The sequence below is a fragment of the Argentina silus genome (genome assembly GCF_951799395.1).
Source record: "Argentina silus genome assembly, chromosome: X".
Taxonomy (NCBI): Eukaryota; Metazoa; Chordata; class Actinopteri; order Argentiniformes; family Argentinidae; genus Argentina; species Argentina silus.
The window spans coordinates 13,724,555-13,739,405 of record NC_139653.1 but is presented as its reverse complement, the minus strand read 5'-3'; the positions used below and the strand labels follow the sequence as shown (position 1 = coordinate 13,739,405).

The 14,851-nt window shown below is 42.2% G+C and overlaps 3 protein-coding genes across 4 annotated transcripts in view; 1 reads left to right on the top strand and 2 right to left on the bottom strand.

Annotated features, from left to right (window-relative positions):
- The first annotated feature begins 1,778 nt into the window (after nucleotides 1-1,778).
- rassf4a (Ras association domain family member 4a) overlaps nucleotides 1,779-14,851 on the top strand; it is a 17,200-nt gene continuing 4,127 nt past the window's right edge. The window contains exons 1-4 of one of the 2 annotated variants that reach the window (XM_083695432.1): nucleotides 1,779-1,886; nucleotides 9,030-9,098; nucleotides 9,387-9,462; nucleotides 14,530-14,648. In XM_083695432.1, coding sequence (XP_083551558.1) covers nucleotides 9,046-9,098; nucleotides 9,387-9,462; nucleotides 14,530-14,648 — 248 coding nt within the window. In that variant the 5' untranslated portion in view covers nucleotides 1,779-1,886; nucleotides 9,030-9,045. Of the gene's footprint in view, nucleotides 1,887-9,029; nucleotides 9,099-9,386; nucleotides 9,463-14,526; nucleotides 14,649-14,851 lie in introns of both variants that reach the window. The other variant, XM_083695431.1, reaches the window with a different exon arrangement.
- LOC310822666 (uncharacterized protein) lies at nucleotides 6,280-7,748 on the bottom strand. Its single transcript, XM_083695103.1, has 4 exons — nucleotides 7,649-7,748; nucleotides 7,190-7,319; nucleotides 6,931-7,014; nucleotides 6,280-6,824 (listed from the first exon to the last, which is right to left on the bottom strand). The coding sequence occupies exons 1-4, from the start codon at nucleotides 7,713-7,715 to the stop codon at nucleotides 6,698-6,700; spliced, it is 408 nt and encodes a 135-aa protein (XP_083551229.1). The 5' UTR covers nucleotides 7,716-7,748; the 3' UTR covers nucleotides 6,280-6,697.
- LOC310822879 (protein DEPP) lies at nucleotides 12,019-13,131 on the bottom strand. Its single transcript, XM_083695433.1, has 2 exons — nucleotides 13,001-13,131; nucleotides 12,019-12,687 (listed from the first exon to the last, which is right to left on the bottom strand). The coding sequence occupies exon 2, from the start codon at nucleotides 12,684-12,686 to the stop codon at nucleotides 12,198-12,200; it is 489 nt and encodes a 162-aa protein (XP_083551559.1). The 5' UTR covers nucleotide 12,687; nucleotides 13,001-13,131; the 3' UTR covers nucleotides 12,019-12,197.

Sequence of the window (14,851 nt, the reverse complement as noted above, 5' to 3'; positions counted from 1 at the left end):
GTGTGTGTGTGTGTGTGTGTGTGTGTGTGTGTGTGTGTGTGTGTGTGTGTGTGTGTGTGTGTGTGTGTGTGTGTGTGTGTGTGTGTGTGTGCGCGTGTGTGTACTGTATGTGTGTGTATGAGGATGATGTTCAGGGTTGTCCCCATTCCTTACCTTGCAGAGCAGAAGACAAACAGACAAACATCAAACATCACTATCTCTGAGCTTACAAGGAATCTGCACTTCTGGATGCACTCCTCATAACATTTACAGTATTTATATTGTGCAGAGTGGCAAAGTCTGGACATCTCATTCAGGTCTGGTGGGATCAGATGATGTAATGATGAGGTAATGATGATGGTCTACATATATTGATATGCCATTTAGCTGACGCTTTTATCCAAAGCGACTTACATTGCAGTGAGTGTATACATTTCAGTGTATATGGTCCCAGCGAGAATCTAAGCCAACCTAAGCGTTGTTAGCGTCATGCTCTACCATCTGTGCCACAGAGGACCACTAAAGGTCTATCTACAGAACAGAACAGGGGCTCTTTGTGCTGAGTCTGCTGAGAGGCTTGCTGGCCCATAACCTTGGGCTGTATTGTCCTCTCCTGAATAGGCCGGAGTGAATTACTGACTGACTGACTGACCTATATTAATCTTTGTGACATGGAACTAGGGTGAGGGGAGAGGAGAGGAGAGGAGAGGAGAGGAGAGGAGAGGAGAGGAGAGGAGAGGAGAGGAGAGGAGAGGAGAGGAGAGGAGAGGAGAGAAGGGGAGAGAAGGGGATGTCAAATTTCAACATACTCTACATCGTCTCAGAATTTAAAAACGTGTGAGAAAATGTGTGAGTCTGCTTCTACCTACTTCCTCACCCTTCAAAAACATATTTCCTTATTTGGGATGTGCTCTGTCATATCCTCTGAAACAAACTGCTGGAACAACTGACTTCCTCTTGTTCTGTCAGACCACCAGCTCAAACTGACCTGGCACACACGCGTGCACGCGCGCATGCACACACACACATGCATGCACACACACACACACACACACGCACACACATACGCACACACGCACGCACGTACGCACGCACGCGCACACACACACACACACACACACACACACACACTTCCTAAGGTACTGTTATACCATTAGCTGCTGGCGTGTGATAGTTTCCTAGATGGCATCTCCAGACTCAAAAACAGGATGTGAGGGCTGCGTCTCTATAGTTAACAGTGGCTTCCACACCTTAATGCCTCTTCACTCCTTCATCTGCTCTGATCTGAAAACACAGGCTAGTAAATTATAGGGTAACCTTTTCCCCACGAGAGGATCTGAGATTATTGATATGGCGGATGCCTAGTGGGAATTTGCTTCCACACATCAGTGCAGATGAAGGGATATAGACAAGGAATATTAGGCCATTGAAGATTATGCACCCAAGATCTGTATGTAGGCCTGCACAACATGAACTTTTCATTTGATATTTACCTACATAGACCTTGTACAATTGTCTTTACAAATACTTTTCAAATGTCCTAATGCCTTAAAGAAGATAAATGCCACAATGGATTAGGGCCAATACATTGCTGATGCAGTTTTGCGTTCACGCGCTGCAGGTCTGCAACTGATTCATGAGCTCCTTGATAATAATAAAAAAGAAAAAAAATAGGTACCTCTATATACGAGAATAGCCCGCCCACAGACGAATCTAATTGGGTCTGGCTTGTCAGTGAACCCCTCCATTAGTTCATACGACTGTCATTTACCTTGTCCTAGCCCGGTTTCGAGCCAGACCGTCTTCCAGCGGACAGACAAGTGATAAGCGATAAGTGGATATAACGAATACTAGAAAACTGAGACAGCGAGATTTTTGGACTACAAAGGAGTGACGCCCCTGGAATGGTAAATTACATCTAGCTACAGAGTTATAGTTTACAGTTTATTCAGTGCCGTCGGACTAATATGCATCCTTTCAAAGCAGGGAACTATGAGCCGCCAGTTATGTGTGTGGTGTTTGTTCATGTGTTTTGTGTTTGTGCCCGCAGACTTTATTGTGATCGTTCGCATTAACACTATTTTCCCAAGTGTCATGCTGGATGCAACTAAGACATATTGTAGCTTACATGACAAAACGCACCGGTATCAAACCATCTATGGAGATATTTTCTTTTCATCATCTACATGTATTCTTTAGCCTAAATGTATTGATCAATAATAAGGTTCTATTATTTGTTGCAGAGAAGTCTGTGGTGTCTATAGATACACTGAGCAGCCTAACTTCCCAGCAACGCTCCACCGAGTGGATCCTTTTTTCTTTTTCTTTTTTCTTTTTTTTTTTTTTTTTTTACAGTAGATGGGTGGATCATTTTGCCAGAGATCGACGGATGCAGTTATAGACTGACTTTTTTAATTTGGTTTTTGATTGCATTTGATGCGGATCTTAGTGCGTCTCTGCTCGGGTAGCCTACTTAATTCTGCTTTAGGAGCTGTCACAGACTTTTACGCATTAGCCTACGCACGAAGACAAATATATATACGGCTGGCCGCAGCTGTGTGTGAGAGGTAAGGGTCTCTCGGTCCGCCCTGATTCTAATCAATTAGGTGACCTCCGCGGTCTGAGGGTCCTTTGTCCACAGAGCACGCCGAAATATGTCCCTCAACCACAGTTCCAGGATCAGATTATCCTACCCCCAAGTCTTACCTTTCAATTGTGTGGGATTAAATATCTGACCCAGTATCAGTGGTGAAGGGCGACCTCTACCTTCTCCCCATAACGCACAATTTATTACTTACTGTCTACTGTACCTCTGGTGAAGCTATGTGCACTGGTTGAATAATTCATATGAATGGTGACAGACTGAAACCCTTTAAGGTTATGGAATATTTATATACCCATTAATGTGTATGAATATGTATGAGAGAATGACCATCCTGGATGTCATTATTCATCTCTTCTGTCATTGGTCTTCCTGGGTGAAGGTGGATCAGGACAGAGAAATAATGTACTCCACCTGAGGGCACCACAAACTGTAGGATCTTGTAAAAATGGCCTAAAAACTGTCCTCTTTAGGAACGTCTACTGTACGTTTTAGCTGTGTTCCTTGTTGACCCTGTCCTATGTAGTGTCAGCTGTGTACCACTGTTTTTTTCAATTACAAGGGCATAACAAATGTTATTATTATTATTGTATTATTTATTATTAGGGTTATGGATGTGGTGTCTGCCATTTGGAACTGTATAGCTGCAAATCCATCATATCTACACCGCTGCACTATGAAGCAGACTACCTCTGAAATGAAAACACACACACACACACACACATACACACACACACACACACACACACACACACACACTCATTTACCTCAGCTGTTTCTATATTTCAGATGCTTGTCATTGATTTGAGCACTTGAACACTGCAAAATATACATACAGTTTGTTTTAGTGCATGTACACTGATATCAGCAGGCAAAAAATTCCACTCAGTTGTATCAGCCAGGTCTTAGTCAGACACATACTGCTTACACACCTCCTGGCTGGATCAGCCTGAGCCTGGGGATGTAGGCTTCTCGGGGATAAAGGCTGTGATTTATTGAGCAGGTCGTCACAGGGCAGGGTTAATGGATTAACCTCAATATGGGTGTCCTGTAGAATCACTGCCCCCATCAACGACTGGTGTTGTGGAACTAACAGAACCCAGTGACTTAACTAATGCCTACATGGCATGAATTCACACTGGGAATTAATATCATATCTCATGGTTATAAACAATAAAGTGGATAAGTTACCCTCATGCAATGTAAAGTGCTTTTAGAAGAAGAGCACTGTTAACTGTAAATGCAGTCTATAGTCAGTTGGCATCCTAAGGCCTCTCTGATTGGGTCTGGGTATTAGATCTGTTGTTACAGGTGTACAACTGAAGTAGGAACTGAGAAAGATAATTAGTTCCAGTGCAGTGTGTGGTTTTATCACTAGGTGGCAGTGTCTTCACATCAACCCTAATGGGAACTGACCTTGTATGAACCAAATTATCTAAGGCATTATAACTTCCTATAACAACACTGCAATTAACACTATGATATCTCAGGGTAGAACACGTTGAGCAACTTTTATGAGGGCCTTGAGTTTGACCAGATTAAGTTTGTTGGTTTCAAACACATGGAGGGCTCTAGCAGAGGAAACTAATAATGTAGCCTCTGGTATTATGTGTGGAATCAGTCACAGACCTCTCATCCTGTTCTCCTCCGCCTCTCCTCCCTTCTATTCTCTCCCGTGTTCCCATCTCCCTCATAGATATATATATATATATATATATATATATATATATATATAGAGAGAGAGAGAGAGAGAGAGAGAGAGAGAGAGAGAGAGAGAGAGAGAGAGAGAGAGAGAGAGAGAGAGATGGACATATACAGTGCCCTAATGGGACAGTGAAGCATTTTTTCTTCTTTTGGCTCTACACGACATAACTTGGATTTTAAATCAAACACTAAAACTATGTAGTTAAAGTAAAGTAAACTTTTATTTGATGGCATTTGTGTACATTGGTTTGACCATTCACTATTTATGCATAGTCCTCCTATTTCAGAGTACCCAAAAGTGATGAGACAATTGGACAAGTGTTTCTGGTCAATGTTCCGTCACATCATTTGTGCAGTCATAAGAAAGCTGTTACTACTTAAGCTGTTGAGAGAGAGACAGTTAGTACATGCAGGCTGTAGTGTGTTTGTATGTGGGGGTGATTATGTTCCACTGTTACTGGTCGTATATCTTCATTATTTAGCTGACCTTCATCTGCTTGTGTTTGACCCTCTCTCCCCCTCTGTCCTTCCCTTCCTTTTCTCCCTCACCCATCATTCTCTCCTTGGCACTCTGCCTCTCTCAGAGGAACAGAATGTTTGACAGGAAACATCTCAAGTGTTTGAAATAAATCAGTTTAGTTAGGTTTGAATGTATTTCAATCTTGCTTACAGTAGCAATTCACAATTACACAATTAGTTGAAAACACAGTAAGAAAAATTCAGTGATCCCAGCACTTCATATGTAGACAGGGCTCTGTGAGCTGTCATGTAATCTGGCATTGATAACATGTTTCTCATCTGGTTCTTTCTCCAAGGGAGAAAGTTTGTGGCAAACACTATGAATGCACAGTTAAGAATGGGCATGTCCACACATTAACAGGAATGCAACTGTTTTCAGTTTCCCTTTTGCATTTGATAACATTTTATTTGATGTCATTACATGGCTGTGAAAATAACAGATCTGAAATCTCCCATGGCCCCAAAACAGGTCTGGACAGGAGAGCTACTTTCTGTATGTGTGTGCATGTGTTTCCTGTATGCCCATAACCAGAGGCCTTCCCAGTCACATGATTTACAATAAATTTCAGAGTTGCTGTGATACCTATCTCCATGCTACCCCTCCCCTTTGTATTCAGCACTCTCTCACGTTACTGCTGGGTTTTTCCATCTGAAAGCCTGTTTAAATTGCACAACACTTCTTTGTTTGCTTATTAACTCTTTATTAAATCAAACACCACTATCCTCTACCATCATATGGTACAGAGAGTACATCTGAAACAGTGCATTCTCACATATACTGTAACTACATTGTGATGTATGCTGCTTTAAACCAGGATGTCCCATGTAACCAGGATGTCCCGTAAACCAGGTTGTCCCTTAAACCATGTCCTGTAGTTTGAGTAGATTAGATTAGATTAGATTCAACTTTATTGTCATTGTGCAGAGTACAAGTACAGAGACAATGAAATGCAGTTAGCGTCTAACCAGAAGTGCAAAAAAGCAGATAAGTGCAGTGTGAACAATATATACAGGTAGTGCAGTATAAGTAGTGCAGTATAAGTATAAGTAGTGCAGTGTAAGCAGTATATGTATTAGCAGTAACATTATAAGCAGAATAAATAGAATGCAGTATGAACAGTATAAGCAGCATATGAGCTGTATAGGCAGTGCAGTATAAGCAGTATATATGTATTAACAGTAACATTAAAGCAAAGTAAATAAACAGAATAAATATGGAATGCAGTATGAACAGTATAAACAGATATGTACAGTATGTACAGATGTGCCGTGTATTAACAGTAGCATTAAAAAAAATGGATATGTGCATTATGAACAGTATAAACAGTTGATGTACTAAATCAAAGGCTTTGTTGTGAGTGACCTCTCATATCCTAGTCTATCAGGGACTTGAGTGAATCTATCAATGGCTCTGATATGAAGACAATGTATAGTAGATAGGTCACAAAGACAGACAAAAAATGTTGAAAAAAGAGTAATATCAGTTGGATTTTTATTATAAAATAGCACTGTACAAAAATACAAAAGTTGGTATGAAAAGCAAACATAAATCGATATATAATGAAGTCACACCATGGCAGTAATCTTTGACATAATACACAACTCATATTCACTGTTCAATAGTGTGTTTGTTCCAAAACTGGCCTGTTAATGATTAAACTGACTGAGACAGAAATGTCTAGGCAATGTGCCATCATCAATCTCAATCTCCCACATGACAGGAAGCTGTCCCAGCTAGTCTACAAGGAAGGGTTCACATTATAGTCTCTCCACTCGACATTGCAGTAGTGTTGTCTGTGTGTCTGTCCACCCTGAGCCAGGGTTAGGGTCCCAGGGTCGTCTCCCCTCACTCCCTCACATGCTGTAGTGGTGAAGTGTTCCTCTGGCAGGTTGTTACGTCTCGTGGTTGTTTAGGGGTCTCAGCGGGATGTGGCCCCCTTTTTTTGACCTCAGTCGCGGCTGCTGGGCCTTCTTCTTCCTCCTCAGACACAGCTTCACGTTGCGTCCCTCCTTTTTAGCCCTGAGAATGAAGACAAACTTGATTATACAATGGGTTGATGAAAACACGTATTGTGATTGGCCGAGAGGCGTGTGGCCAGCTCACAGTGAGCATGTCAGTCTCTCACCTCTTCCAGCAGCGAATCAGCTGTATCCCCTGCGGTCCCTCTGGACTCACACACGATTCATCATTGTTCTTCTTCAGAACCACTCTGAAACACAGAAGTAAACCCACATTTAATAACACATACACACAAATACGGACTGCAGCTGAGAGAGGAAATAAAATCAGAAAATGGAATAATGTGGTGCTGTTTTTGTGTGTACATTCATGCATACAGTACATGATAGTACTGTATGATATACTGTATATTATCAGGTACTTACATTATCTCATCTCTGTCACAGCTGGGGCCCTTTAGAGTGATTCTGAGGTCTATCAAGTGTCCCCTGACCGCCTTCTTTGTCAATGGACAAAGACACCTCCGTGGAACAAAAGTATTCTCTGCCTCCCCCACTGCAAACAGAAACAAGGACAGCATGATAAGAGATACAGTTCAATTCAATTCAATAAAAGCAGAATCCTAGCTTTAAGTATGTGCCTTTACTGTAACTGGAAAGTCTAATGCTATGGGGTTTTGTCCACTCTAGACTACTGCATGCACAGACAGACAGATACTAGACAGACAAAAAGACGGGTAGATAGATAGATAGATAGATAGATAGATAGATAGATAGATAGATAGATAGATAGATAGATAGATAGATAGATAGATAGATAGATAGATAGATAGATAGCGAGAGAGGTGGGGGGAGAAAACATGAGAGAAAACACGTGGTTCTTACCTTTAAGCAGTAGACAGCAGAGGCTTACGGCAGCGAACTGACAGACAGACTGCAGGTAGAGCTTCATACTGGGGCTGTGAATTTACACTGAACTCTGGAGCTGCATGTCCTTGCTTTATACACACAAGCTCCTCCCTAAGCATGCACAAAGCACTGGAGTTTCCAAACGTCTTGGAAATCCCCTCCGACATTCCCTCAGCATAAAGTTTGCGAGGATGCAGGGAGATCAGGGATTATGTCAAGGACAATCATGCATTCAAGGACACTCAGTCTGGAAGATTTGGCAGAAAAGATTTGGCTTTGTCACCATTGTCACCACCATCATTGTCTTTAATCAACAGCTTTCTGGATCTGTTTATAGACTCTCTGTGGATACTATGTAAATGAAGTGTGCATTTTAATGTATTATAACATGAAACACAAATGGAATATGTCTGTCATTGAACAGAAATGCAGTTCAGAGAGTATTGGTACGTTTGATAACTCTGATTTGGACAATGTAGGCTTTCTATCAGTGGTTGTGGTTGTATATCAGTGGTTGTGGTTGTATATCAGTGGTTGTCTGTCCACGGTGACTGGAATCATCTGATGTCACTTTCTTCTATGTGTCCCCACTGTCACTCCAGGCTTTGGCTGTGGTACAGTAGTGGCAAGTCAGATCATGCAGCCCACTGTTCTGTTGCTCATCTGGCCTCATTCCAATCAGGACATGTGATTTAGCATAATAGCTTGTGTGACGAAGCTAGTGGAAATCAGGAAAATTCTGGGACTGTTTTCAAGGGGAATGATGTTTAAAAAAGCTAAGGACTCCTTGGCTTTCACATCTATTCATAAAAGTTAGACCATTCCTCTTGAAAACAGAATGAGAGATTTTCCACTAGCTTCATCACACACTATAACAATGAATCTGTAGTCATACAGTAGAAAGTCTAGCTGTCACTCAAAAGCAATAGGCTATCATATTATCTTATTCTTAAATGAGAGTTGTGAATACTGTAAACAGTTCTATAGAGCAGTAGGCATAGGCTCCAGTTGTCTCAAGACGGCATTATTAAAAGAAAGTGTTTGAAAGCACCTGGAAAGGTGTGCAAATATTCTTCTGTATATGCTGTACAATGGTGTTGCTGCATTACAATGCATGTAGGTAATAATCTCATGGAAGATGATGAAAAAGTACATAAATTACCTATAATTCAGAAGAAAACATTGTAAAGCATATTCATTAAAATAATTAGAACACCTTCTCAGGTCTTTCCCAACACCCCCCAAAATGGTTGCAACTAGTTGCAAATATTTATCTAATCCTACTGTTTCAAAACATTATCTTCTTTAACAGTGTGTAAATACAAAAGTCACTGTGAATGTTCTCTGTCCCCTATAGCAGTGCACCAGACAGGATGGGTGATGGTCAGACCTATGTGAGGCTAAACGAGGAGAAGCTCATCCCAAAGTGAGTCCAGTTCATCTGCCCTGTGCCGTATGGAGCCACTGTTTACTGAATACACAGTTAGGGGGTACAGTCCACTCCTTTTACAGTGCAATCGTTTAGGATTGCGGTGAATGTTTGCACTAAACAGAGCATACAGAAAAGGAATTTATATTAATTGAAACTGTTTCTCTGCACTGCACCTCACTTAAGCAAAGTTTGCATATATCGGATATGTGCTCTGCAAGAGTTAACAGTACTACACTTTACTGACCCTGTCTCTGTCCTGGCTGATGTTGTATTCATGTTCAGGTCAGACATCTTGTCTCTACTGAGGACCTACAACTGTTACCATGAGGGGAAGAGCTTCCAGCTGAGAGCCAGAGAGGTAGGATCCCTAAATCAAACCTTTATTGTGTTGTGCTGTAAGCCCGGAGCTGGGAGCCCGGAGCCCTAGAGACTAGCCCTAAAGGGATAGTCTCAGCTTGAGCTGTAGTGTGACTGAGAAAAGCTGGCTCTGTGTTAATTATACTCCTGCTGTAGTTTTGTCCTGATCTGTGGTAATCAGTGTCTCTGTGTCTATGGTAATCAGTGTCTCTGTGTTTCCTGATAATGCATGGGTTAATCTGAATTCCCACGAACCAAGCCCCTGGTGAGTTATTGGTTATTGTGAAGAAAGGGAAAGGCTAGCAGACAAGTCAGAATGTGTGTCTACAGGTGTGGGATTTCTGGTATAACAACATTGTCTGGCACAAACTGTACATTTGAGAGCTGGAAACAGTTATACCACCACTCTGGCAGTCAGAACTCCACAAAGAGTCCTAAGAGTCAAATTAATGGTGTTTAGTGTGAAATTTAGTATTCTGGAAAAGAGAAATGTTACTACAAATAATAGATGAATAGATGTTGCTTATCTGCTCCATTGTAACACAATTCAGTTATTTAAATCCTTGCTTTTCACAAGGAGTTAGAGGGTTAGAGGTGTAACTCCTAATGGGGTGCTTAGCTAATCATCTGTACTGTAAATGTTACTGATTTTGTGGTGTAGCCGACCAGTCAAGCTGTGTGCTGGAGTGAGGTTTTTTATGTTGTCCTCGTTTGGAACTTCCCAAGTGTAAGAGGTCAAGGGTGTGAGGGGTCAAGGGACCCCGGCATGAGGTTGCCATATTAGGTCATAACTCTGGGGGATTTCCCAGGATTGGAACTATCTACCCGGACTGACTGGACATGACAGGCCACACACACGCACACGCACACGCACACGCGCTAGAACAGAACTAGAACTTTTTCAAAACATTGCATTTTTATCATTCATTGTCACAAGATGTTTGGACACATCTACAAGTACACAGCACAATTATTTTTCAGGGACTAATGCTGTTTTGATTAACGTTTTTAAGATCACTGGCATAACGTATGAATTGCTGGTTTTACCTCATAAATCAGAATGAGGGAATTGTGCCAATTCTATAGATTACTGCAGAGACACACATCATCAGCCTGAGAAGAAGGAATGTGTGTATGTGTGTGTGAAACGTGATCTTTATAAGTGTCTGCAAGCAGCTTCATTGTACTCCCAAGTGCCAAGGGAGAGGCTTGTGGTAAACACAGCCATGTGTGAGGTCGGTTATTGTTTGTTGTTTTAAGGTGATCTGTCTGTCTCAGGTAGTAGTCAGGTGATGTGACTAAGTCATGGCCTACATATTGTTGAATGTGACTCATGTTTTATATGTGAAAGTGGTTGAAATAACAGTAATTATCTCTCCAGTGAGCTGCCACAGTCTTTGTAGTAAACTGGAATTCATCATTCATCCTTCATCAACACACCCACACCTGCAGCCTACGGCCAGTTGCTGCCTGTGTCCCTAGTCCCCATCACTAGGACTAAGCAGCAAACCCTGGGGGGACCGGGCCTTCTTTGCAGCCCCCACCCTTTGGAACACTCTCCTAAAACACATCAAGGAATCCAACACACTCTCCTCCTTAAGACTTTCCCTCGAAACCCATCTTTTTAAACTTGCTTTTAATGTCTATTAAAATATATTTTTTATTATTGTCCTCTCCATGGATGTAAAGTGTCTTTTAGTACTGAGAAAATTATTATTATCATTATTAGTATTATTATTAGTATTAGTAGTAGTAGTAGTAGTAGTAGTAGTAGTAGTAGTAGTAGTAGTAGTAGTAGTAGTAGTAGTATTATATAATCAGTAAATATAAGCATAATATTGTAACATATATTTAACAGACACACATAAACACACACACACACACGCGCGTGCACACTCACATGCACACATACACAGGTAGCAGGTGACACATTTAAAATTATCTTTACTTAAGGACTCACAGTATCCATGAGTCAGTTACAGTACAGAATAAAGCCATGTTATTTTACATGGGGGTTAAATCTTAGGGTTAAATCTGATTCTATAGCTTTGACTAATGCCTTAATGACACACACACACACACACACACACACACACACACACACACACGCTCAGCTCTCCCTTAGGGCATAGTAGGTATTGTTAGTGATTTAACAGCGCCTGAAATTACTGAGCTGCAACTACTCTCTCCCTTATTGCTTCAGACTGAAGCTCATGCATGATACCCCCCTGCTGGTGATCCTAGGGAATTGTGCAACACTTCCTCAGACAGCCACCAGAGTGTAATAGAGAGCTATAATACTGCCTCTCTGACTGCTGTGCCTGGAACGTTTCTTTGTTCAGCCCCCTGTGAACTCGTTCTTGGTTTCAAGAGACGTTGCTGTCAGTGATAGAGACGAATAAACCGTTTTATGGAATCCGTTTTCAGATAGGAACTTAAAGAAAGTCTGTCATATTTTAGAATTTCTATGTCATTTTCCCATGCAAAATTACCAACACAAGCAGTATGATTTCTGAATGTTTTATTACAAAACTAGATAATAAATAAACCTCAGGGAATGTAAACATTGAGACCAGAGTCCCTAGTGCATAGATAATAAATATGTGTCTTTCTGACTGTCAGTCATTTTCTCTGTTCAGCCGAAGCACTGGTTCTCCACATCCAGTATAGTGCTCTGTGTCACCACGCTGCATCCAGCACAGGTCAGTCCCCTCTTCGCCATATATACTGCATTAATTACAGCACCCACAGAGCTACTGGAACACTATCTTTCAGACACTGCTCCCCACATGTCCTTGTCTGTGGCTGTATCTGAGGCTGTGTCTGAGGCTGTGTCTGCCCAAACAGCCAGTCCAGTGGGTCTCTGCCCCCACAGTCTCTCTCTCGGCCCAGTCTGAGTGAGGGCTCCGCAAGTGCTGCAAGGCTGTGGGTGGGGGGTCTGGAGGTCCGGATGGTGCGGGGGGCTCCACGGGGCAGTGAGGCTGAGACAGAGTGCTTCCCCTGGGACTTGGAGAAGAGCCAGGGGCGGGGGGTCCTTTGGAGCCTGACAGGGCCACAGCTAGGGGGTACCACTGGCCGGGCCAGAGCCTGGATACTGTTCATGTACTCCTCTAGGGACTGGGAGGAGGCGGGGTGGGTAGGGACCCCCAGCGTAGCCGAGTCCTCCAGAGTCTCAGTGATGGTGGGTAACAGAGCCAGGGACAGGAGCAGCCGTCTGCGCTTCATTCTGCAGAGGAAAGAAGCCCAGAGAGAGGAGAGGGTTAGGCAGGGTTCTCTTTCGCATGGAAATACTATTATTCCCACATTTGTCTGTTAAATAGATATTGTATGCATATGTTACTTTTCCAGAGAAATTCAATTGTATTTAAAAAAAATCTTGCAGACTCTTATGTCTTATCTGCTAAGGTACTGTAACTACAAACTGAGAGAACATGATCAAATTATATGTTAAACATTTAATTTAAATCTTTAGCCTCCCTCATAGGAATGAAATAGGACTGAGTTGTGTATAAGAATAGCCATATGAGAGGTGAGCTCACCTGTGATGAGTTGTCAGTCTGACAGTGTGATATCAATGTTTCTCTGTGTCTCTGTTTCTCTGGTTCCAGTATAGTGTAATCCGCTCTGAGTCTGAGAGAGGTCCTCTCTGTGTGTCTGACTGCTGTGTTCGGTCTGTGTGAGTGAGAGGAGGACCAGAGCAGAGCTTTATATGCAGTAGGAGGGGTAAGGCAAGGCGTGTGTGTGTGTGTGTGTGTGTGTGTGTGTGTGTGTGTGTGTGTGTGTGTGTGTGTGTGTGTGTGTGCGTGTTCAGGAAACAGGAGTGGCGGTTGACCAAGGTTCAGTGGTACAGCTGCTCTGACTGTTTACATTTCAGAAACAATGAGGCCCTGGGAGCGAACACACACACATTCTCACATACACGTAGACATACACAACCTCCTAACAACCAGTTTTCTCTCTCAGGCCTGTTTGTGTGATTATACTCAAATCAATATCTGATATTTCGATCTGATATTTACAACATGATTCCGAAATGCTTAGTCAAAGCTATAGAATCAGATTTAACCCTAGCCTCATGTAATATCATATGGCTTTATTCTGTACTGTAACTGACTCATGGATGCTTAGGCTGTGAGTCCTTAAGCAGAGATTATTTTAATTGTTTCAGTTTAATTTGTTACAGCTCTTGTTTGTGGATAGTTGTGTGTCCATCCCTAGGTCTATCAGTCGGCCTATGATACAGAAACTGACACACTATTATTATTATTATTATCCCTTCTCTGTCTGTGTTTTGTGAAGGAATGATGTAAGGTGTATGCCACAATGTTGTCATTGATCTGTTGCACTGGTGACTTTGTATTCAGGGAGAGGGAACTGATACTTGTATTGATCTATAGAAATAGCAATAGGCTATTTAGAGAAATTGAACTGATGCTAAGTTGACACGTAGCATCTGTGGATCTGTAATAGTATATTTTTCTCTGTAGCAGCCATGTAGAGTTTCATTTCTGTTTCTTTCCAGTAATCTGCCCAGACTCTCAGACTCCAGACTTTTGACAGTCTACATGGGCGATTCTTAGACTACAGGCACTTTCATGTCCTTTGATCATATTTTATAAAAAAAATTAAAATTGGGAATATTCACACTTTCATAGTTATCTTTACAATTTCATAGTTATCTTTACAATCTTTACAATTTCATATCTTTACAATGAAAGTACTCACCAAGCACGCCTGTATACATGTATGTGAGCGAACCACATATGAGTGTGTACGTGACCTGTAGCACCACACGGCTCGTGTGAATCATGATGACTGCTCTCTCAGACGTGGCCTCAGCTCTCTACAGCAGGGTGGGTAAGGTGCCGCCCCGATTTCTCCCAGATGAGAGTGTTCACCCTGCAACTGCAAGCAACTCGCCCCGCACGTACATTGGACACTGAGCTGATATGGCCACCCGCCAGCAGGATATCCCCTCTGATACAGGAATACTGATGATGATTATTATTGTGTGTGTGTGTGTGTGTGTGTGTGTGTGTGTGTGTGTGTGTGTGTGTGTGTCTAGGAGAATGGGGATCTGGTCCTAGAGGGTTTGCTGAACATTTCCTGGGGTCTGCGTCGGCCTATCAGACTGCAGATGCACGACGACAACGAAAGATTCCGCTATGCCTGCACAGGAGTTAACAGGTACACACACACACATACATTGAGTGTCATACACTGTAGACACTTACATATACACACAAACACACATACATATACATTTCATTAACTGCAGCCACACCTTGTGTGCGTGTGTGTGTGTGTGTGTGTGTGTGTGTGTGTGTGTGTGTGTGTGTGTGTGTGTGTGTGTGTGTGTGTGTGTGTGTGTGTGCGTGCATGCGTGTGCG